We start from the raw sequence: 26,349 nt of genomic DNA on the forward strand, positions 1-26,349 counted from the left end.
TATCTTTATACTTGTTTAGTTGTTATAAGGACCGAAGTTTCAAATTACTTAACATTAATCTGTTTTAGTCTTTAATTATTCTTGGACGTTTTAAATTATTTTAGAAAATAATTTAGCATTAATATGTTTTAAAGATATAATTGTTAGTTTGTTACTTGTTTAGGTGTTTTTACAATTTGAAGATTTAACTTAACACCAACAGGTTGACCGAAAACCCCATACAAACCAACAACACATTATTATGATTATGTTGGATTTTACATAACATAAATTCTTTATATGGGTTATATGTATAAGTGGGAGAGTAGATATCAACTAGAAAAGAGTGCCAACAATGTTTAGTTTAAAATTTTGAAAATAATACACTTGGTGCGTATAACTTGTTGATAATAAGATTGTTTCGTAGTCGAACCCTATCAATTTCGTAGTCAAAATAAATAAATAAAAATTAAAAAAAAACCAAAATCGCATTTGAAATGGAGAGGAAATCGCAGATGGGCTTAGTCCATCTGCGATTTTAAGGGGGCCAATGAGGTATTTATATAGCAAAAAAAAAGTCATATGCGAACCTACAAGTCACTAAAGCACATATGTGCTTTAGCGACTTGTACAATCGTAGATGGCTTGCCAAAATCGCAGATAAGCTTAATCCATCTGCGATTTTGGTGGCTAAAAATGAAATTTAAGTTTTTTTGGCTATTTTCTACAAAGTAATTAACATATTTGGCTCAATTTGTAATTTTCTCCTTATTTTATGTTTATTCATCGGTAAAAGTCGATTTTATGTTTAATAAGGGTTTGTTTGGCTGGGTGCTGATCCGGTTCAGTCATACGTTTTCAGCTGACTCGGTCAGATCAAAGTGTTTAATTTGTATAGATTGGACATTTTACCTGGTCTCGGTCCATAAAATTGGTCTAACTCGGTCTAGTGAAAAACTAACATTGACCTAGACTTTAATTTCATGTGCCCTTCTTTTCATCTGTGTCGCTCCTCCTCCTCACTTCGTCATCTATGTGTGTTGGGTATGTATAGAAAACGGTGCCACCACCATCCCCCTTCCCTTCATAAGCAACAAAAGGTCATCTTCTATTCTTCCTGATTTCATCTTCGATTTTTTGAAGCAACAACAAGAGGTGAGTTAAGGGTTTCGTCCTTGATTTTGCTTCAATCAATCAATTCCTTGTTTTTGTTTAAATACTCCTTTGAATTATTTTCTTAATCGGTAATTTTTTTTGTCGGTGAGTTTGACGATATTACCCCTAGGATTATTTCTTGTCAATAGGGGTGTTCATGGATGGTTAACCGAATCGAAAACACACCTTCGATGAAAGTATCTGATACAGTTGTATGCCTTGGCCCCTAAATTGATGTGCTATTCTTTATACATGGCTTGGGGTTTTCAAGATACCTTAAAATTCTCCATCGCTGCACTAATGGATTTCAGATCAAGATTTAATGCGCAGCTGAAGCAAAGTCAAGTCCAAGCTAATCTTCAATGGCGATGTGATAAGAAAAGGGCTTCAATTAAATGACGTGTTCAGGCCCCATATTGTGGATTCCACTCTAAAACCTGCAACTACTTCCAGTGAGTTTTTTTGCTCTTTCTTTGAAGATTTTTTCTGTGGAGCAAAATTGAATCTCATGAACCCCCCCTCCACACTGAAGATTATTGCGATCGCTGCTGCCTTTCCCCCTTTCATCCTTCATTTCTTTTTCATTCCTTGGCCTGAACCCACCACCGAAGTGGGTGTTTCCCCGGAGCAAACATCGAAGGCGGCAACCTCTTCTTTGAGGACTTTAGTCAAACACTTGGTCTGCCACAATGAAAACTCCACCTTTATACAGAAGCAATTCGTAGAGAGATTCCACGCACCCAAACAACTATAAAACATAGGCAATTTAAAGGAGAAAAAAACAAAATTGGACTTGTCTTTAATCGCCCAATTGAATTTCGAAGAAGCCATAGAAATCGCACACTGTACTTGAGTTTTTGCAGTCTTCTTAATCGATAATCACTTGTGAAATAGAAATCTAATCTGTCACCCGACTGTTTCCTTCACCCACTTTAGAAGCCCAGCCAAGAACCTCACCGTTGAATCATTGTTTGATTGAAATCCCCTCTCAAATGGCTCTATACCATGTTGTTGGACTTGGGGAAATGACTGTAGAAGAATTAACATCAGAGAAGGAGAGAGAGAGAGAGAGAGAGAGAGAGAGAGAGAGAGGTCCTTTATTTTTTTTAATTGTTAAAATAAATAAATAAATATTAAAATTTAAGAATAATGAAAGAAAAATGAAAAATAAATACCCCAAGGGTATTATAGTCATTTCAATTTTTGGAGGGACCATTTTCACATACAAACCACTCCAAAAGAACTACGAAACCAAAAAAGTCACTGTTTAGACTAAAACCCCAAAATTTTGCATACCATAGGGACCATTTTTGCAATTTTGTCGATTATTAATTGTAATTGGAATTCTCTAAGAAATAATTTGATATTAACTTAAACGACTAAATCTAAACAATATTAAAAAAAAAAAAGACAAAATTGCAAAAATGCAAAAATGGTCCCTGTGGTATGCATTTTTTTGGGGTTTTAGTCCAAACTACGACTTTTTTGGATTGGTGTTCCTTTTGAGCTAGTTTCCTTGCACTTTTGGTCACTGTCCAAAGTAAAAAGACTATTATACCCTTAATGAATTTAATTTTCATTTTTCTTTCACGTTTTAAAATTCTTATTATTATTATTAAATAAATGATTGGGCCCACATGTCTACCCTCTCTCTCTCTCTCAACAAAGAAAAGAAGCAGCAACAAATAGCCAAAGCTGTTGTTTGCACCCTAACTAACAGACCACCATGGCAACCCTCCCTCTCTTCCTGTAAATAACGATCAATCCACCCCGATTGTTGCATTACATTCCTTCTTCCCTTATTTCAATCAAGTTCCTTTCGTTCCAAATCAATTGCAGACCGGAACCAGAGATGCCTTCTCCCTCTTTGCAATTGACCAACCTCTTCAATTCCTCACTTCATCCTCTTCTTGATTGTTTTCAAGAAGCTCCACCGGAGATGGAGAAGCATCCTACAAAACCACGAGGCTGTCAAACATCAAACCCAAAAACCCTTTTCCTCTTCAGCGTCTTCTTTCTTCTTCTGATCCAATCGACCAGCAACACACGAAGAAGGAATAAGGACTTCGGTCCACTGCCTTTGTCTGATCGAGAAGAGGGGCCCGATTGGAAGCAACAACAGATTGAGGGGGATGTCTATGGGTGGTGATCGTCTGCAGAAAGGGGATGAAGAGGAGGCTTGGGAGTGGGTTTCTTCGGTCCTTGTCTGATCTGAGAAGAAAGAACTTGGACAAAAGTAGAAAAGAAACATGGGGGCAACAAAGAAACTTGGTCTTGTGGTGGTTCATCTATGGTGGTTACACATGGAGGTCTTTGATCCTCTGTTGATCCGAGAAGAATGAAGCATTAGCGGAGGCGGCAGTTGGTGGCGAGGGAGGTGTTGGTGGTGGCGATGGCAGCCCCTTGGCTCACCGGTGGAGTTGTTGTTCTTGATGGTCACTGGAAATGCATCCATCTCCGGTGGTGTTTTTACCACAAAAACGAAGAAGAAAAGGAAGAAATAAAACTAGGAGAGAGAGAGAGAGAGGTGGGCCCAATAATTTTTATTAATAAAACTTTAAATTAAATCGCAAAAACCATAAAAAAAATGTATTAGAAGGGCATTTTAGTCTTTTCAATTTTCCGGGGGACCAAAAGTGCAAGGAAACTAGCTCAAAAGGACCACCAATCCAAAAAGTCGTAGTTTGGACTAAAACCCCAAAAAAATGCATACCATAGGGACCATTTTTTCAATTTTGTCTAAAAAAAATCAACTTTTCAATTAACCATTCATAGCAAAAAACATGAACCGTAACTGAAGATTTTACTGGTTCGGTTAACCAAACTGAAAAATTCAAAAATATCAGTTTGGTTAACCTGAAAATCGGTACAGGTTTTAGGTTTTAAGGTTTGGTTTTTCGGTTTTTAGATATTTTAAACACTCCTACCTATAATAATCTTATGTGTGGGAGGAATCTTATTGATATTTGCAGCTTTATGGCATCTGATGTGGGTAAGTTTGTTTATCAGGTTGGGATAATGACCTATAGAGCTGGTATAGGAAGGACTTGAATTAATTGCTACAAAAAGGACTTAGATTAATTAATTGCAATGTACATGATTAGAGAAATGCTTATTTCTGGTCATAAAGCAAATTTTATAACTTCAAATATTTTGTTAAGTTCATTTTGTAATGTAGATGATATAATCCATTGTGAACAGATTCATTGCTCTAATCATAAACCAATGGTTAGATTCAAATGTTTATTTAGCAGTCACTTTAGTGAGGCCATCAGATGATAAGACCAACCTTATAAGCTGAAAAATTATTGTATTATTATTGATTCATCCTATCATGTGTTTCATATTTACTTGCATTATGAGTCAACATGTACAAGATGTATTATTCTCTACTACCCTACTAATTGATTTAACCTGCACTTTGCATTATTCATGACAACTACTTTGTGACAACAATTAATAAGAAAAAACTTCTAAATTGATGTGTCAGGGAAAGATTATTGGTTCAATAAGCATGAGTCCCACCGCCACACAAGAAGTATTAAAAAAAAGGGGGTAACATGGTCATGTTCATCATTCAGAACAGTCAATCAGATGTAAAATCAAATAATCAAGTTTAATTTAGAAGCAGACTCGGCTTCTAACTCAATCAACTCTGACTCAATCAACAGCTATCAAATAACCCCTAAATTTATATAGAGAATTTGATTTTGATATTGTGTTATTTTCTTTTCAATTCGGGTACGTTTTTTTCCAATTTGTTTTAATATTGACAATTTATCCGGTCACCCAGTGGACAGATGATGTGACAGTTGACATGACATGCTGATGTGTCATTCTTTTGGTGACATCACATTATGGATGCCAAAACTGAATAAAAAATTTGTAGTGACTTTTGTGATAGTTATCTCAATTTTAGTGACTTCTGTGCAATTTCGTATTATCAGTTTCAAAATTAAACTTTTGCACTCATATTTTAAACCTTATATAACTTTTTAAAATATAAAATAAACTACTGAGTTTTGAGACTATCAAACACGACCAATAAAGTGTAAACAAAAAGATACCCTTAGCTTATATATTAACATGTAATCAAATCTTTAGCCTTGATATTCATTGTAACGTCCCAAAAATCATGGAAAATATTTTATTTTTCAAATATAGTAAATTATTATTCCAATCAAAACCCAAGTCATAAAATCAAGTCAGAGACAATTATCCCAAAATCATAGTATCATAAAATCACAAAGCATATCACTAAAAGATGTGTACAATCATGCCTTCGCCTTGCCCCTATCCTCAGAAGAACCTGAAACCATAACAATCAAATTTTAAGCCAAAGCTTAGTGAGTTCCTCCAAAGTACCACGCACAACCAAACAGATAACAACATGAATATATGAGCCTTCAGCCTGACTAGACCACCTCGTAGGTCCTACAACCTATCTAGACTGTTGTATGTGCCTTCGGCTTGACTAGACCGCCTCGTACGCCTTCAGTTTATCCAGACCGCCCTGGGTATATTAGCTTTCAACACAAAGCAGGACCACCTCAACCCAACAAACCATATCATGTCGACATATACAATATCAATCAATAACCAACAAACACATGTAATCATACAGATCTACCAGTCTAACACATATCTAGTGAACAAAGGTAATCATACAGATATACTAGTCTATCATATAACCAGCATAACATCATCCAATATACTAGTATACATAATCCAGTTTTCCGACATTGGTGTCTTCAACCCATAAGTACAGTGAAGAACAACTCACCTTAATGACAGAAAGATAGCAGAACTGAAAGATTCTCCAACTACCTGGCTCTACGGGTCACCTATACAACACCTAGGGACCAATCCTTAATTTACTACTTAAAATATGCCCATTGACCTAAAGTCAAACTTGGTCAAAGTCAACAATCAACGGTCAAAGTCAAAAGTCACTCCAGTTGATCGCCACATCGTGGCCATGTCGTGGCCACTAAGTGACAAAACAGATGAGTCTTAGCCCACTCGCCACGCTATGGAGACCTAGGCCACGTTGTGGGCACTAGGTTCCTAACAGCTTAGTGGGTTAAGCTCTCTTCTTCGATTCTAAGGGCTCCAAAGCTCAAATCTGATCCATACCATGCTCTAAGTGGATTAAGTTTCCAACTTTATCCCTTTAGACTCTCCAAGAGGTAAGAATTTCACTCCTAGGTCCAAAAAGGGTAAAACACAACTTGGTTTAATTCATTAAGCACTTAATCTTGAAGACTTTTAGTGCAACATTTCCATAAATGTTTCTAGCATCATAAATGTAACGACCCAATTTTCACGACCAAAAATTTTGTTTTAAAACATTACTTTAGAAAATATTAATAACTAAAACATTGTTTGATCAAACCATAACACAAAGTGAACCATGTCTAAAAGCCAATTCATACACCCAATCAAAATATCAGAGTACAAATCCCAGTGAAGCTCGTAAATGCGGAAACCGAAGAGTGTGTGTGACATGCTGCTACCGCGCCGGCTCCTTTCCCCTAGCTGAGGAGGTACCAGAAACCAAAACTGAAAACCGTAAGCACAAAGCTTAGTGAGTTCCCCCATCGTACCACATACCATACAAACACATAACATACATACTGCCAGGCTATTCTGGGGTGCCTGACTACCCGGTACGGCCGTTCTGGGGTGTCGTCCTACCCGTGTCAAGCCATTCTGGGGTGCTGACTACCCGTGTCAAGCCATTCTGGGGTGCTGACTACCCATGTCAAGCCATTCTAGGGTGCTGACTACCCATCGGTCCTAACAACCGATCCTCGGGGACTAGTCCCCTCTTATTACCTTTATCTCATATAACATAACAAGCCAGCATACAATCATATCATCACGTACTGTCAGACATATCTGGGGTGTCCGACCTACCCTTCGGTCCTAACAACCGAACTCTACGATTATCACATATACATATCATGCCAGCATACAACATATCAGGTAGTAACAAACCTAGATGATATCACAAAGACAATCACCTATCATACAACTCCTACTGGTGGGCCGGCATTGTGGCCGTAGACCCACCGCTACTGGAAAGTAACTCACCTCGAAGTAGCTGCTGACCTGATCGGGAACTGACTGCCTACTGCTGCTGCTGCTCCGGAAATCCTCCGGCTGCAATTCCCACAACATACTCAATCAAACACTGCTCACTGACCTTTGGGTAAAATGACCATTTTACCCCTGACCATGCCATAAGTCAAAGTCAGAGTCAACTTTCAGTTGACCCGACTCGCCGAGTTGGCTTTCCAACTCGCCGAGTCACCACCCAAACGATTGTCCTGGAACCCGTTCCTACTCGTCGAGTTAGGCGACGACTCGACGAGTTCTCCTTCTAAACTGATATTCAAGTCCTTCATCCTACTCGCCGAGTTGTATGAACAACTCGTCGAGTTCATCTTCATCCGATGAACACTTATGTTGCGACTCGCCGAGTTGTATGAACAACTCGCCGAGTCTGTTCTTGATCTAAGGAGATTGCCTTGGACTCGCCGAGTCAGGGCATTGACTCGCCGAGTACCTCCATAGATGAGTTCGGCTTCCGACTCACTGAGTCACACCCCGTGACTCACTGCTCACTCGACACTACGAAAAGGGGACAAACACGGAGACTCGCGAACAGACTCGCCGAGTCGTTGCCATGCACCCACTAAATACACAGATTTGCTCGATTCCAGTCCATGCCATTCACAGATCTAGACTTCTAGGACACGAATCACACGTAAAGTTTCCAACTTTACGTGTGGATATTCACCAATATGGATTTTAGGGCTCAAAATGCCTCAAAAGGGTAGATCTAGGGTGAACAAGCAACATGGGGCCATAAAGCTAACAGATCTGAGCTCCTGGAGCTCAATCTTGCCTAGATCTAGAGGCCAATCGACTTATTACAAACCCTCAAGCATACACAATCTTGGAAATGGCTCAAAAAGGACTTTTATGTAGCTATAAGCTTAAAAACAGAGGGGAAACGAGCTATACCTTAGGGGAAACGTTGGAATGACACAGAGATGCTTGGCCTCCTTCTCCTCTTCTTGATTCCCTCTTCTTTTCCTTCAAAGAAACTTCAATACACCACAAAACACTTCAAACTCACAAGAAAGCAAGACTAGAGAGAGATACAGGGCTCTGAGGGTGAATGGGGGCTGGCTTGGGGCAGTTAAGTCGTTTAAATAGGGTGCAAACCCCTGAAACTTAGGGTTTCATCCAACAGCTGTGACTCGCCGAGTCGCCAACTTAAACTTGTCCCGGGTCCCGCATCCACTCGGCGAGTTGGACCTATGACTCGCCGAGTCCAAGGCTAAAAGAAGGGAAGTACTCAAATAAGATTTACGTACCAGGAACCAGGTGCTACAATAAAACAACATAAAAACCCTTACTTTCCAGACATGCATGTCTAATGCATGTCTTGGGCTCTTATTAGGTCAAAATGAGGATTTTTGACCAGAAATCCATGCATGATACCAAAACTCACTACAAATCCAGATCCAAAGCACCACACACCCTAAGCACCACACACCCTAAATAACCTCGAGATTCATAAATTCGTAAACTTTATGAGATCTTACCACTCCAACAAACAAGAACATAAAGATTTAGGGATAAAACTCAAGATTTAGCAACTTATCATGATAAAATCGAGTCTTGGACACTTACAAAGGTGCAAAAGAATGCTACCACAAAGGAGGCGGCCTTGCTTGTTGGATCTTAGCTCACTTCTTCTCTCTTCCTTTAATGGCTTCAAATAACACCAAAACAAGGCTTAAACAAATGAGGAGGGGATTAGGGTTTTCTCATATCTCAAAGAGGCTGATGAAGGCTGAGGCTGAGCAAACCCTAGCCTCATCGCTCCTTTAAATAGGGAGCAAAACCCGAAAATAGGGTTTTGGTCATTTGCTAGTTGCCACGTCGTGGCTATATATTGTCACGCCATGACGACTTAAAATGAACCTGTGATGCTTCTTGATTTCCCACGTTGTGGTGCCTCCCCCACATTGTGGCAAACCTTAAAATGTCGAAAATTGGAATTTGAATTACCTCAGGATCCAGGTGTTAAATTCATGCATCTCATCGTAATACTATCAATATAAAATGGCTTAAGGTCTTTCATATCTTTTGTCATAACCATATATTCTAGACTTGTACAATAATTCTATGCATTTCATGGGAAAATCCATTGCCTTATATATTTCACATGAGATCCTTGATAGGCTACACTATGCACATTTTTAAAGCGTTGAGTAATGTGTATCATGTGGTTAAATAATTCGTGTATCTAAACTTAATCACACCATCTCTCTTCCCTACAACAAGCTCATGGACTGGTTTAGCGATAACATCCGACCCAAATAGCATATGACCCAAATACAAACCTCTATGAAAGTCTCAAAACTTATTTTTCAAATCTACATTTTAACAATATGTATATGGTTTAAAATATGATTGCAGAAGTTTAATTTTGAAAATGACAATACGAAATTGCATAAAAGTCATTGTGTTTTGGATAATTATCACAAAATGCACTACATTTTTTTTTTCAATTTTGACACCCAAAATATGATGTCACATTGAAACAAATCGGAAAAAGAAATATAGCAAAAAAACAACGTGGTGTCAAAATTGAATGTTCGTGTAAATAATGAATTTTGTGGAATTTGTCCTTATTTATTTAGGTAATCAACTAATTCTTTTTATCATTTTGGTTACAAAATTAATATTTACTATAAATTATCATTATGTAAAAAAAATTAACTATTCTTTCTAACTTTTTTCAAGATTTAAGTTGTGACATCTTCAAATTTATGGCCATTTTAAAACTTTTTATTTATGTTTATTTAAAACATAGTTAATTTATAAATGTGAAATTTGGTCCTCTAAAAGTATTTCCGAAGAAATTTTTTTCATTGATTTATAAAAGCTTGAGATGTCATAATTGATACAAAACTTAAGCATAAACAGACCTTACAGTATCTTAGCCTGTCAGTCTATATCTCCTCGAATCTCTCATCATTCATGTATATTTGTACCGCTACTTGTGATACAAAGAAGTTGAATGGGTTAGGTTGGGAAACCTGATAAGTACATAGAGTTTTCAACCCACAATAATATAGTTAATTTGTTTAATTTATTTATTTCATATCAAACAATCAACTTGATTACCCATTCCTAGTATCTCCTATCTTAAGGACTATTGTTGTAAATATTGTGGTTGCCATTTATATTCTATTAGATAACTACATCGTTAGTATAATAGTATTGGTTCCTACATCGTTAGTACAATAGTATTAGTTCCTACATCGTTAGTACAATAGTACTAATTTGTACATCATTTGTATAATAATACTAGTTCTTACATCGTTAGTATAATACTATTAAAGGCGTAACATCCTATCGTCATTTTCCTCTTTCATCGTACTAAAGAATCTTATCATTTTTACCATTTTTGCCCTTCATTACCCAATATCATATTCATAAAAAATACATATACGGTATAAATCATATAAATTTATCTTTATAATATTTCATCTAACACACAACATAAATCATATAAATTTATCTTTATAATATTTCATCTAACACACAACATCTCTGCACATAAGCACATATAGAATTCAATTATCTAAATACTTCATTCATAAAAAATACATATACGGTATAAATCATATAAATTTATCTTTATAATATTTCATCTAACACACAACATCTTTGCACATTAGCACATATAGAATTCAATTATCTAAATACTTCATATCTGTGTGTAAGATGAAAGTAACTATGCACTCACTTGATAAAAGTAGATACCTCGGAATTTCAGAACTTTACCTTGGTATTTATCTTTTCCTCTGACATGACATAGATTCACATTACTAAGTCGTAGTCTTATGTTCCTGACGACTAATGATAGTCTAGATTCCTCACTAATCTCAATGTCTACATCAAAATCTATCAAGTAAGGAACAATCAAGTAGAATCATATCGGAGGTAGGGTCTTTTTGGTATACAAAGTATATCGTTTGGAAATCTCACTTTAAACACCTCACTAAATCCAGCCTAGACATGATCCCCGTAAGTAGATCAATCAGTATAATGACTTAGAATCAAAGATAAATCTTAATTATCGGCTCATAATAACAACTATGACTAGAATTACACTAGAATAAAATAAGTGTAGCTTAACTTACAGAGCTTTGAGCGAAAGCATGAATTATATGGGCAAAACTATGATCCAGAAGCTTCTATTCCCCGGCTATATGACACCGCTGGATTTTTGCCAAAGTGGTCGAGAACTAGAGAGCAAAGGGCTAGAGATACGAGAGAATTCCAGAGAGAATTCAGATGAAAGGGGTGAGAAATGAGGCTGCAAAATGCAATTTATATAGGGCTAAAAGGCAAAAGCACGCCACACACTTTGTTCGGGGTGCCGTACAAATTGTCGGAGTGCTGACGTGGCGTCATCTGGGTGGTGACACGTGTCAAAATTCTATGGTGGGTCAGAAGCTTCTCGCGCCTCTTGTCTATGCGCGCGGTTGCGCGCGAAAAATCTTATTTTCGTAAAAATTCATATCTTCTTCACATGAGCTCCATTTTTGACGTATTTTATATCCACACATAGCTATCGACAAAATCTACAACTTTCATTTAAATTTCGTCGGCTAGTTTTGACTTTATTTTTAAAAGTTATATTTTTAATAGGCTTAGACCGTTAAAAACTGTATAAAATCACAACTTTCTCATATGATATCCGTTCTTGACTGTCTTTATATCGATGGATAGGTATTAACGAGATTTTCTACTCTTGTTTAGATTGTTTTTCCTAACAATCCACCAATCTAAATTTAAGTTTCCGTGTCGCATACCGTTGTGCTGAAACTTTGAAAAATCATAACTTTCTTCTACGAAGTCAGATTTCCGAGTTTTTTTATATATACGAAATTCTTGTCACGTATACTATAACTTTGGTCAAGATTATTTGTCATAAATAACCTTCTATCAAAAGTCATTTTTATCGCTTATTAAACCTTAATTTTCCGGTTCGAAGTTGTGGGCGCTACATAAATAAAAATCAAAGCATGAATAGAAATAACCAATAATTTCATAGAGGTCATTCATAATACTTACGAAAGCACAAAAATAATCTACATTTAAGGCATTTTCGAAGGTACAAGACCCATTTTGCATATACCCTTAGCGAAATTGGTGAGACTCACGTTTCTTGATGTATAAAAACCTCCATATTCTTTTTTTCACTTTTAAAGGATATTTTGGTTAAAACTCTTAAAAAATTCTAAAACATAAATTAAAAAAAAAAAACTAAAACTAAAACAAAAACAATGCATTTTTACCCTTATAAATCTTGTTTTGCTATGAAATTGGACGGTGAATATTCCAACAACATTCATTTACAAAGAGTCAACTGGTGTATTGCGACAACGTCCGAAGCATCTATTTATATAGAAATCTAGTGTGATATCAATGAACAAAACAGATTGAAATATACATACACTTTGTCCTAAGCATTTCTACAGTAATACGGGTTGTCACTGGCCAATACAAAAGTTAGATGTCAAAAATACATTCCTTCACGATGACCTTCATGAAATACAATCTACATGCATCAACCACCTTTCTTAGATCCTTCTTGTCTTATACATGTTTGTAAGCTTCATAAGAAAGCATGCCCAACGGGCTTGGTATCCACATTTTACCCAACATCTACTCAAACTTGGCTTTACTTGTATGAAGTGTGACATGTCCTTTTTCATATACATGCTAGTTCAAAATTTGTTTATCTCCTCATACGGAAACAATATCATTTTCACAGCCTCATAACAAATCCTTAAAGACAAGATCATCAATGCTCTCTAGATATAATTTAAAATGACAGATTTAATGTTCGTTGCTTACTTCTTAGATATCTTGGTTACTCGAATGGCTAAAAGCATGTTTCTTAGTAAACACAAGTATGCCGAAGATATAAAAGAATAGGCCAAAATGCAACATTACAAACATGTTGCCATCCCGATAGACACTAACTCCAAACTAAGTGTGAATGTTAGAGATTTGATGGATGATATGTCCATCTATCAAAGTTTAGTTGGCGCTTTACAATACCTCATCCTCACTAGACCGTACATACTCTATGTGATACAACAAATCTACTTGTTTATACATGCCCTACGTGAACAACATTATCATGTATTAAAACGTAGTATTAAGTACCTTAAGGGCATACTTGAACTCCGCTTACATCTTTACCCATCCATCCATACTTAACTTATATGATAGACCAACGCTAGTGAGGTGGCTACCTTAAAACCCGACGATCTACTTCTGAATATTGTGTCTTCTTGGATGATAACCTTATCATGTAATCAACAAAATGTCAACATAGCCCCCGCAATGGGAGCCCAATGGTTGAAGAGTGAATTTACATATAGGAGGCCTAGGGTTCAAACCATAACACAACCAAAATATTACTAGTATCTTATTATTGACCTCTCATGTCGGTCTTGGGAAGGGTTGACGTGGGTTGTTCAAATGATGTGTATTACTTTTTTTTACAAAATGTCAACCTTCCCTCTCATAGTCTAGTGTCAAATCCAAATACTGAGGGTGGAAAATGTAGTCGCCAAAACTTATTGGCAAAGAAACCTTGTCCTCAAACCACACATTCCTCTACAAAGAGCCAATTGGGGTGTTGTGATAACTTCTCAACCATCTTTTTGTTTGAAAATCTCGTCTAATACCATTGAACAAAACGCATTGAAATTGACATACATTTTGTTATGTTCGAGTTTTACATATACCTTCCATATACTCATATACTGATATCTTCACTAAAGGTATTTGAACATTTTAAACCATGGGGGTGTATTGGGGTAAGATATTGCTTTGCTATTATGATTATTTGAAGATAATCATCCCTTAATTATCGGAATTCGAATTGTACTCTCTTATATATCTTGTGTTATCAATGAAAACAGGCAACCGTTTATACCAATTATGAATTTGATGTACATAAATGATAAATAAATAAAGTTACTCCAGACCATATTAGTGTGAAGGTGTATGTTGACGTCTTGGTCTATGATATCTTGTGAGACACGGTAAAAGCGGTACATCATAATTCAGATGTCATATTCATGAAGTACTTGTTTGGCCTACAAATGATGGATGAGAGCACAACATAATGGCAATACTGAATTATCTTTCTGCTCCTCACCAATTCAATGGTCATGCTTGGGGTAGTTACTATTTAGTAAATACTAGTAATACACTTTTGAGGTATCAGTTGAAAATGTATAAACAAAACTTACGGAACTTCATCTATCCTCCATTTAATATTATGTCAACTTCAAATCTTTATATAAATTGGTATTTGGAGAAATTTAGTGTGTTACAGTCACGTTCACAAAAACTTCCTCCAACAGTAACATGTACATATACTCTAATATATATATATATATATATATATATATATATATATATATATATATATATATATATATATATGATGGGTAGGGATGGAAGGTGAGTCTACATCAAATACCCAAAATAAATATATAATCAAAATACTACGAAATAGAGGTTGGACAACGAGGAAAGATTATGATCCATCAACTCTCTTTTCTACACCCAATCCCATTGAGCCGTGTTTAATGGACCATCAAGCTTTACTTAACGGCAAACTGTCATTGACTTAGGTCCCTTAAAGTTAAACATCCTCCAAAGGTTCAAGTTTTTGCACCTTTAACAAACCATTTTCTAGTGTTCCAGTGTCAAGAATCGTCTCCCTTTGCTAGCTGTTTCTTTTCCCTGCACAAACATAATTACAGTTGGATTTACACTCTATCACATGACATGACATGACATGCCATGCATTGCACCAAGGACCATGACTGATGTCAATGGACAAAAATTACAATTTTTTGTCCTGCTCAAAAAGACGTAAATGTCCTCCTCATTCTGTTTGTCAAAAATAAGCTCCATGAGTTTTTACCTCTTTGGAACCATGATCTTCGAACCGCTTGGCGAATCTGGCGTTCATGTCTCTCCAAAAGTTCATCAATTCGGTGTGATTGAGTCAATAAAGGTCCCGAAAATTCGACCTTCTCTTCTTGATCTTGATAAGCCTGTCACATCACACAACATTCGAAACATTCAAATCTCATATACCAAATGAAACCTCAAAAAAAAAAAAAAAATCCTTTTTGGACTTACCATATTCATTCTCTTCACAAACCCATCCGACCCGGCATCATAAGAATTGGGCTGATCCAATTGGCTCCAGTTTTTAATAACAAGCCCACGGGCCCCTGTCTCATTGGACTCATCACACTTGGACTCAAAGTTTCTCAAATGTGTAGTGGCTGAAGGTTCAGAAATCAGGCTTCTTGAACTCGATCGGCTGCGTGATCGTATCGATAAGGAATCATCCAATCGCCTGCGGGCCCACGCAAAACCACTCGAGCCCGGAACTTGTAAAGGGCCCGAATACGGAATGTCTCCTTGAGACGCGTGTTTTGTGTGTGAACTATCGTCTGTTGTGTTTACAGATGCCTTTCGTACTTCAAAACCCAAGATTATGTCTCCTCCTTTTTTAGTATCTAAACTATTTCCATTGATTTTAACTCGGGTTTGAGTTTGAGTTTTTTCCGGTAGACTCTGTAGAAAATGTTCAATTTGTTGATAAGATTATGAAAATATGATGTAATAGAAAAAAATTGAAGTAGGATGATATGGACATACCTCCTCAGGTGCCAATTTAGTCAAACCATTCTGTTTTCTGGCTAACCTTCTTGAGACTTCAGGTCCACGAGTTCTCCCAACCAGCTTTTTACTAAAAAAAAGACAATAATTTTTTTTTCTCAATTCGTATGATAATTTGGATCAAATACAAAATGGGTTATGTCCCAATTTCAGTATGATAATTAAAATCAAGATTACAGACTTGTGAATATTTTATGTAGAATCAAAATGGCAAGTATGTAATGTGATCAGAATGAGAAAGTTACCTTCTTGAGTCTTCACGATGTTTTGCATCTATCTCTTTGTTCGGTGGGTATTTTGGTAAACTTGATGGATCACATGCATGTGGCTTTGTCTTGAAATACTGTAGTCATCAAAGATTGTTGCAAAATAAGTCTTAGCATATTGACTTGACGTATAACTGCTAGCTACATACTCTTCTTTCATACTTTTATACTAATTTTAAAAAACTTTAATCTACTCATACAATTTTTCATGAAAAGTTAAACACATCACATCGATTGTGAAACTGGATATTGTTTGTTTGACTTTGAAAGTCAAAAGAAGTCAATAGTACCTCAGTTGCAAGAGCAGAAGAGGCAGTCCCACGCTTATATGGTTCCACAGACAGCAATGTTTGGATTAGATCCACAGCACATTTAGGCAACTCTTTGAAAGTTTCAAGCAAACAGCTTTCATACGGATGCTGTGGTTTAAACATGGTGGCATGAGGAAGCTTTGACTTTTTCCAGTAGTCTTCTGGTGGCGAACCACAAAGCTTAAAGATTTTGTGCAATTGTTCAACCTGCAAACATTTCCCATCATCATCATCAACCCAAGACTCCATTTGTTACACAGCACATGATATGAAATATTGTACTACGTTTGTGCAAAGGCCGTAAATGCCCTCTCCACCTTCATCATCAAAATTCGAAACCAGCCTTAAAAAGCTTTTGGACAATGAAACATATGACTTTTCCATCTAAGTGGACTATTTTGAGAGTCAAACATGGAATGGAACTTTATAAACTTAAATTTGTCACAAATCTTTTAATCTTTTTAGCAAAATGTTTTTTGATGATGGGGACTGGTTATATTCCTTACTTTTACCCTTCAAAATCAAAAACTGGAAGTTGAAAGTGAAAGGTAGTTGTTTGACTTTGGAAAGTCAAAGGGGGTGGAAATACCTCGGTTCTTCCTTGAAGAATAGGTGAACCAAGAAGAAGCTCTGCAAATACGCACCCAATACTCCATAGATCCACAGAAGCTTCATAATCCGTTGAACCCAACAAAAGTTCCGGTGGCCGGTACCATAAAGTCACAACTCTGCTCGTCAATGGCTGTTTTTTGTCACCGGCGGTATTACAGAAATTGGCCAACCCAAAATCGCCGATTTTCATAATTCCTTCATTATTTACCAAAAGATTCGCTCCTTTAATGTCGCGATGCATTACACCACGCGAATGACAATGCTCGAGCCCAGATAACAGTTGTTTCATGTAGCATTTAATCTGATTCACGATTGAAACCAAAAAAGTGTCAGCCTCTTTGCCTCTATGATCTTTGAAGTTATAAATAATTTTTTTTTTAAAAATATTAAGAACCTGAGATTCTGTGAATTTGATGTCGGGGCAAGAAAGAAGGCCGGAAATATCGTGTTCCATGTACTCAAAAACGAGGTATATGCTACAAGATAACCGGGAGGTTATGATCCCATCTAGTTTCATAACGTTCGGATGATCGAGCCTTCGAAGAATCACTATTTCTCTTGCCATAAATCGAACACTTTCAGGTTCGAAATTGTCAAATCGAACCTTCTTCAGGGCAACTATCCTCCCCGTTTCTAGCTCACGAGCACGAAAAACACTGCTGTATGTACCTTGTCCGACCTGTTAAACCAAAATCATTATCAGCAATATTGAAGAATATGATGAAAGAAGAGGAGATGCTAATTTGGGAACACATAGTGTGTGTGTGTGTGTGTGAAATCGGAAATGGACCTTTTCTAATTTCTCATAGGATTCGGCTCTGAGAGGAACCCAGCCATGAATGGCTTCGCCGGCAACCGCACTGAGCCACGCAGGCCAACCGGCGGCAACCTGCTCTGCTTCCACATATTTGAGTAAATTCCCCAACCTAAAACTAACCGAGTCACCACCACCACCAGTTGTGGAACTCGCTCTCCCTGAGTCACCCAACTCGCTCCCAGTCCCACTCAACCCTGACTCGCTCCTCTTATTCTTCTTCTTGCTCTTGCTTTTGCTCTTGCTTTTCTCCAGTTCCGCAACAACATCATTACCATTACCACCTAAGCTCCGGCCAGAACCCACCGTTGCATTGTCCCGGAAAACCCCAGAATGATCAACCGCCGGCGTCACAGACACTGCCTGCTTCGATGTCACACAACCCATTTCTCACACCACTTTAACAAGACGAAACCATTAAAAAAAACAATATGAAATTTTCAGTCGACCCCAGATCAAGAATCAGGCGAATCTCAATAGGGTCATGCTTAATTCTTTCAACAGATTTGTCTTTGTATATAAGTATAATAGATCACGGAAGGCTAAGAATTGCTATTCCTTTTATATACATGTGTTTCCTGAGCATTAAAACTGACTTCTTCTTTTTTTCTTCAATCCCTCTCTAGAAATCTAATCTACGCGTCAATTGCGGTAATGTGACAAAATGGGGATTTTAATGGGATGCAAACTTGCTCCATCAACGGGGAAGGTAAGTTGCACAGAATTTATTAGTTTTTGTTTGGTTTTCAAAAACTTATAAGAATGAAAATTTTGGTGTTGTATTGATCACAAGTCAAAAACAAGGGATAATGGATGGGCCCCGAATAGCCAAATATGTCGCCTACCCTAATTTCAAGTCTTTTGGATGAGAACTGAACTTGTTTGGTGGGTTTGGTGAGATTATTTGACTAGGTTTTATTCTTATACTATTTAGTCTTTCCCATTCATGAATTATATATATATATATATATATATATATATATATATATATATATATATATATATATATATATATATATATATATATTTCTGCTTTATTTTGTTTGATTTTATTGTATGTAATGATTGAAATCACATTCTATAAACATATTTAGCCATCAAATGTGACAAAATGAAAGGATCAAAACAATCAATGTTTACACGGGTCAAACAAAAGGTCCAATATCCTATAGACTATGTCATGAAAGGCAATTTTATTTACATGTTGTTGCGTCGATAAAGTTGTAAAACTGTCAAAATAAGTTTGAATAGAGTAACCATTGTGTCAAATATCAACTAATTCAAAAAGTCGGATGTATGGATCTGCAACCAATTGTCTTACATGTCTAAATTGAAAGAATATTTTCGTAGAAAAAAGAATTGCATGTAGCTAAGGCTCGTTGTGTTAGAACAAGAGATGTATCATAAACATGTATAATTCAAAGTTTTTATGTTTTCACTAATAAAATGATGCTTGAAGGCCTAGCATTCTCGAAGATCCAAACTATCTGTAAAACTTGTTAACAAAAACATGTTTCCAAGAAAGAAAACTGAAGTACCAAAATGTCATTATAGAAAGTAAGATGGACTAAATGTAAATAACACCTTAGACATAAATTTGTTTTCTACTTGTCTCGTCTTCTCTTAAGTATGAACAATTTGTTTTGGACTTTACGGTAGAAGTCAACAAAAAAGTGGGAAAGATAGTTATTGGGTCTACATTTGAAATATTCTTGTGAGCTAATATACACAAACATAAATATGATATATATTACTTTTACACGATTTAGTCGACCAAATACTTATTAGAAAAGTATTCCTTTTTAATTTAAATATTTAATCATTATAATTTTTGTTAGGTTATTAGCAACTCGACCTAATCTGAATTTTTATTAGAATATTAATATTTCAAAATCATTTTTATTATTTTTATTATTTTATAAAAGATCAATTAAAAGAGAACATCAAATAAAATGAGCATATAAGAATAAATTTGAACATCAATATCAAAATATTTGATAATTATAATTGATTGATATATTTTAAGTAATTACTAATTAAAATAAGGGAAATTAAGTAATCTAACTCGTATAAACGAGTATTTTAATAATAATAATCATCTAAATTTTGTTTTTGAAAAATTATCGCTTTCTTCGAAATATTATATTGTGGAGTAGTTACTGTCATTTTGGACTTGGGGGTCATTTGAATGTATCGGGTCTAGAATCTGACAATCGTACGTTCCAGACTGACACAATGGATTCTATAACACTTGTTTTCTAGAATGGTTTAATGTAGTGCTTTAGGAGCTAAAGATAGGGGTGTCGAACGGGTACAATTTTCGGGTTTCGGGTAGAACGGGTATTTCCTTAAGAAAATAATACCCGATACCCGACCTATATTGTAATTCGGGTTTTCGGGTTTCGGGTATTCGGGTTTGAGGTCGGGTCGGATAATTATCGGGTATACCCGAAAATTTCTTAAATGACACTTATTGATAATTTTTTATTTTTATATGTTGGTTGGTTTAATAAAGAATCGGGTAGGAAAATACTCGATACAATTAACAAGTACATATATAATAACAATACAAATCATTATAATATGTTATTTACTTTTTTAATTCCATTACATGCGATAGTGAGAAACTGAGAATTGTGATGACGGTTCAGGACTTCAGCTTCAGCGGCGTATTCCCTTTGCAAGTTTGCGTCGATTGTCGAGCCATCGTTCATAAGAAGGAAATGAAGGGTTTTGTTTTATTTGAAGTGTGCGTACGTGACTGCATTGTATATTTGATATTATTTGAAAATCGAATTCGGGTATTCCGGTATACCTGAAAATAAATATTCATACCTAAAACCCGACCTATATTATTATCGGGTTAACCTATTACCCGAATGTTCATACCCGTTATCCGTTCTACCTGACCCATTCTACCCGAATTCGGAATGGGTCGGGTGGGTAGAACGGGTTTCGGGTTTTTTCGACAGGCCTAGCTAAAGACATGGTTTTTAGGAAAAACCATGAGCTACGACGTGACCATGAGGATGTCATGAAGTGACAAGTAGAGAATGAGAACGTGTGGTTGGAGGCTTGTCATGACGTGACATGTGTATGGTCACGACGTGACAAGGGCAACAACCCAAGCCCATGATCATTTAGGGTTTCCTTAGTATTTAAGCCCCTAATCTCGGATTTAAGGATACATTTCCAGCCTCCATCACCCTATAGAACTTTGATTAAACCCTAATAGCCTCCTCTTCATTTAAGAGCATATTTTTGAAGTTTTGGTGTCCTTAGAAGGAAGAAGAAGACACGTGTGATGTTGAAGACCTATTGGCAAGCTTGGAGTTTGAGTTTGAGCCATTTCTGGAGCATTGTAAGTATTTAAGATCCAAACTTTATGATGCTAGCTTCTAGATCCAGGCTTATTGTTCCTTTTTCTTCATATTGTAGAAGTTTGGATGGGAGGATTCCATAAAGTTGTTATGGGTCCTTATGGTCCCTTGAAGGTTGTGTTCAGTTGATCTCAGGTTTAGCTAAGTTAAACATTTAACACTCATCATACAAATGTGCTTGGATTCCTTGAAATGTTAGGAAGCCTAGTTTCCATCCACTAGGCATGGGGTAATTGTCCGAATGCATATCAAGGTCAATACACCCGAGGTGATCATGGTTATCAAACCATCGTACTTGAAGTTGTAGCCTCGTAGGATTCATATATATCAAGTTCAATACACCCGAGGTGATCATAGTATCAAACCTATCGATTGGATTTACCAAAAGAGCTTTACCTTCCATGTCTCACAGCTTCGAAAGAGCTTAGTAGATAATTCAACTATGGTCCAGTTAGATGACATCCAGGTTAACAAGTGCTTGAATTATGTGGAAAGACCAATGGCAATTATTGATAGGAACACGAAGGTCATACATAAAAAGGTGGTGTCCTTGGTTAAGGTTCGGTGGCAGCATCGAAAAGGGCTCAAAGTGGATTTGGGAGCCCGAGGCAGAGATACGCGAGCACTACCCATATCTTTTTTTGATTGAGGATTTCGAGGACGAAATCTAGTTCAAGTGAAGGAGACTTATAACACCGATCCCATTTATATATGTATTTTGTGTTCATAGCAATTAAGATTTAAAAAAATGGAATTTTGGGTGGTCATGACGTGGTGGTGAAGACACCACGACATGGACTCACCCGAAAAAAAGCGCACATTCTTTTGGATGCCACGACATGGCAAGGTCCTAGCCATGATGTGGTGGCAACCATTATGTATAACCCTAATTTCTGGGGTTAGTTCCCATATTCAAGATATGCGATGGTTGTGTTTGCTCACCCTCAACCTCCATCACTCCCTCCTGACTTAGAACAAAACCTAACCTCCCTTGGTTGTATCTTGAAGCTTTTTGGTGGTTTTAAAGCAAGAAGAAGGTTTTCTTAGTCTAAGATTCAAAAAGCAAGCTCCTCACCATATTCTTACACATATTTTGGACATTTTTAAGTCCTCAATATCATAAATTTTGTGTGTAACCTTTCTAGATCTAGGATTTTAAGCACTTTTCTCCATGTTTAAGGTGGTTTGAGTGGATAGATTCCATAAAGTTGGCAACATTATAGATCCTTGAGTCCCCTTTGTGGTTATATGTTCCATATCTAATGTTCTATGGAGTCCTTGGTCTCATGCATGAGTTTTGAGCTCATTTCTTTTATTTTTTACCTAGCTTGGAAAAGACATGCATGTCCATAAAGCAAAGATTTTTGTGATTGATATGGGTGTAAGAAGCCTTTTGGAAATTATGAATGAGTGGTTTAAGTTATTAAGAGAATAATCCATTTAGTTGGCCAAATAGATGTCACAACGTGGTGGTTTAATCACTACGACGTGGTGATAGGCATTCTTGCGACTGTTTCTTCATGAAGGTACCACAACGTGGCATATGCTTGGCCACGACGTGGTGGTCAGCTAGGGTTGACTTTAGCCATTGATTATTTGACCAAGTTGACTTTTGATCACCTTAAGATTTTTTAGGCTATAGATTGAGGATGTGCCTCTAATTTTTGTATAGGTGGCTTGTAGCACTAGTCTTTGTTTCATGTGAGTTGTGTTGATTGTCTACTAGCCTACAAGGTGAGTTTTCTCATTATACTTTATACTAGAGTATGTATCCTTTGTGTGTACGATGTTGATATGTTGTAATGATCTGTTAGATTGGTAGATCTGTTATAATTACCTGTGTTTTTTTGGTTATTATTTGTTTTTTTCATATGTCGACATATTGTGCTTGGGTTGAAGCGGCCCTACTTCGTGTTGTAGGCCAAAATAAATAGGCGGTCCACTTGTTGCTGTAGGCCCAAAGAGAGCGGTCCAACTACATGTTATAGGCTCAGGAGAGCAATCTAATTGATATTGTAGGCTCAGGAGAGAGGTCTAACTATTGGTTGTAGGCTCAGGTGGCGGTCCCGCCTTGTGTTGTAGGCCTTGTGTGCAAGCAATGTATGTGTATTGTTGTGTGGGGTATTTTGAGGAACTCACTAAGTTTTGGCTTAAAGTTGTGGATTTAAATGTTTTAGGTACTTCTAAGGATTGGGGCAAGGCGAAGGCACAATTGTACACATTATCTAGTAGTCGATACGTTCTTAGAGATTCTATGTTTTTGATAATCTGGTTTTATGATATGATTATGAAACAATGTTTTGATGATTTATGTTTCATGTAAAATGTTTTGATAAAAGTCACATGGATTACGTGGTTAACACTCTTATTTATACAACTTAGGAGCACAATTGACAAAAGAGACTATAAAGTGAAATACGGACTTTTGATCACCTAATAAGGTATTACAGTTGATTTTGTCTCCTACTACTATTACAATGAACAAGAGAAATACAATAGGATAAAACAGTACAAGTCTTCAGTCTTCTGTCATTCTCTCAACTTCAGATTCTTTACTTCTTAGAACATCATTACTTCAGATGAATTGCTCGTCTCGGAAACTTAGTAACTTCGAATAGCACAAAGGGTCACTTTTCGTGTATTAAGAATCTCCCCCTAAGTGATCTTTAGCTATCCCAACACTACTCATGTTGCATTGTCATAGGAGAACAAATATGCCTTCTGCAGCCACTCACTGATTTCCAACCACCTACTCAATTGTTTTATGAACTGCTTCTTGATCTCTTTAAGTGTTTGGGACTTGGTTGTTCTTGAAACAAACTTCTTAGGAACATAGGTGCTAGACAAGTGGTTTTTTAACTCTATTAAAATTCTTCTAGTTCGAATCCTTTACTTTGTAAATGTATCCAAGCTTTGGATCTCCAATAGGACCAACATCTTGAAATTCAATCCCATCTAATTCATCATTACAAGGGGCAGGAAATTCTTGATCTTGAAATCAGAGCAGTCTCAACATCCATTATGGAAAATCGGCTACATAATCTCGAAGGAACATTTGTGCAGATTAATATGCACCAATGGTAAGATTGGATTCTTTCTTCTGTTGAAAATGAACTGCTAGATCTAAAACATCATTAGGTTTTATGGTCGGAAAGTCGGCATCCTAAATCTTCAAGTTCTGATGAATGTAGAAGTAATGAAGTTTTCAATTTAGTCTGAATTTGTTCAATATCTTGAACCCATATCCATTTTTCTCGGTAATCCTTTTCTTCGACCATGCTTCTTTTAATGGAAATGCATTTGAAGAGTAGAAATTTAAATTGTCTCTTTCAATTCAGGCTTAGATGGCCATGTCCGATGAGTGGAGACTGGAAAATTCCATGTACAATCTTCCATGTGGTGAGAAAGGAAGGTCGAGTTGATCTTTATTCGAGGATGGCAGAGCATAGATCACATAGGGAACAAAATGGAACTCGTATAATTGTCCTTCATGGAAGTAAGGAGAAATTACCTCAATTTAATTTGGAAAATATTTCATAGCATGGAAAAAATGACGTTCTTGAACTGCCAGATCCATTTGTTCCTGTGACCAATCATCGTTTTTGTCAAACGACTTCATTTGAATGATTTCTTTAAGCTTGATGGCTTTGCCTTTGCTTTTGGCAAGTGCTCTTGGAGTATAATGATGAGCGTATGAGTCACAAAAATTTGGAAGGACCAATTCCAGGGCAGGAATTCCATCATTGGTTTGCATTGGTGAGCCTTCATCAATTAGCTGAATTTGAGGAGTATGAATTTGAAGCAGTTTTAGTTGAGTGGATCGAAATGCATCAACCTTGAGTTGAGTTTTTACTTTTGCGACCTCCATTCCTTGATTTAAATAATCAGTAAGAGTGGATGGCCATGTAGACGATTTATCTTTCTTTTCGTCGGAAACGATCTTTCCAGCAGAAGATTGCGCTTAATTGCTCGGATCCACTAGTTGTCGTTTCTCCTCAGTTGACACAAGCATCAATATTCATCTTCGTCATCATATGTTTCATCTTAGAGTTTGAATTTTGAGGTCCACTTTTACTTTCCAAAATCTTCTCCATCCTCTTGCAACCGAAGGCTCAACTTTCATTGCAAGCTTCATGCTTTATTCCGGCTCTCCGAACTTCTCAAAAACCTTTTGAAAACTCACATTTATAATCTCGATGAGATTTCCATATGCATTTGCCATCGGAGCTTGAGCATTCAGAGTTTCCAAAGTATATTCAAAAATACTAAGAACCTCATCGAATTTGTAATCTGGAATATCCACAAAATGTTGGGCAAACCGAACTACCTTTATTAGAACTTTTTGCATGTTGAGATTCATGCCATCCTTATCTTTAATTTCTTTCTCCAATCTCTGAATTTTTTTTCATGTCAAACATACGCCTGCTTGATTAACTCATTAGTAGTAGAGACTATGTTGGCATGGACCTTGAGCATCTTCTCCATCGTCTTAAGCGATTTTGGAGATTTTCAGCATATCAACAGTCAGATTCTTCCAGGGTGTGCTTCAATCTTAACGAGACGAGTTGATCCAAATGTTGCTCTCGGTATTGGAGTTAAGGAGTGGCAGCCTTGATCTCGAAAATGGATCAGAGAACTAAATCCATTTTAGAATCAAGTGCTCCGACTTAAGTCACCGTGTCGGCTTTGGCATCAACTCCTTCCACTTTAACTCGCATCTCTAGAAGAGCAAAGGGATCGAAACTAAGCTCTCCGGAAGATTCAGTGTCCGAGTTGGATCCTTCAGTTAACTCATCATAATTACCATCATCACCACCATCGCCTTGATTTGGTGTTTTAGCACTCCTGTCTGAAAGATCTGGTATGCTCAACAATCGTATTGAAGTGATATTGCTAATTAACATATGAAACTAATGGGTCACACTAACAATAACTTGATATAATTGATTATTTATTAGAAATTGGTTTTAATAAATATTCAATAAACTCTTATAATTAAATTGGAAATTATT

At 36.6% G+C, this 26,349-nt stretch overlaps 1 protein-coding gene across 1 annotated transcript; it reads right to left on the minus strand.

Annotated features, from left to right (window-relative positions):
* Positions 1 to 14,497: 14,497 nt before the first annotated feature.
* Positions 14,498 to 18,748, minus strand: LOC145058906 (protein IMPAIRED IN BABA-INDUCED STERILITY 1-like). Its single transcript, XM_079006819.1, has 9 exons — positions 17,934 to 18,748; positions 17,538 to 17,822; positions 17,121 to 17,444; positions 16,511 to 16,738; positions 16,200 to 16,297; positions 15,934 to 16,024; positions 15,406 to 15,849; positions 15,185 to 15,317; positions 14,498 to 15,000 (listed from the first exon to the last, which is right to left on the minus strand). The coding sequence occupies exons 1-9, from the start codon at positions 18,342 to 18,344 to the stop codon at positions 14,984 to 14,986; spliced, it is 2,031 nt and encodes a 676-aa protein (XP_078862945.1). The 5' UTR covers positions 18,345 to 18,748; the 3' UTR covers positions 14,498 to 14,983.
* Positions 18,749 to 26,349: the final 7,601 nt, after the last annotated feature.

Source organism: Lactuca serriola, chromosome 1 (assembly GCF_051521515.1).
Source record: "Lactuca serriola cultivar US96UC23 chromosome 1, Lser_US96UC23_V15, whole genome shotgun sequence".
Taxonomy (NCBI): domain Eukaryota; kingdom Viridiplantae; phylum Streptophyta; class Magnoliopsida; order Asterales; family Asteraceae; genus Lactuca; species Lactuca serriola.

What these genes read in the sequence shown, in the direction of transcription:
- LOC145058906 (XM_079006819.1), bottom strand. Translation starts at nt 18,344, where the DNA reads ATGGGTTGTGTGACATCGAAGCAGGCAGTGTCTGTGACGCCGGCGGTT. An exon ending in TTCTTCAAGGAAGAACCGAG is followed by an intron (nt 16,739 to 17,120) that starts GTATTTCCACCC and finishes AAATGTTTGCAG; the next exon opens with GTTGAACAATTGCACAAAAT. An exon ending in CTTCTGCTCTTGCAACTGAG is followed by an intron (nt 16,298 to 16,510) that starts GTACTATTGACT and finishes TGATGACTACAG; the next exon opens with TATTTCAAGACAAAGCCACA.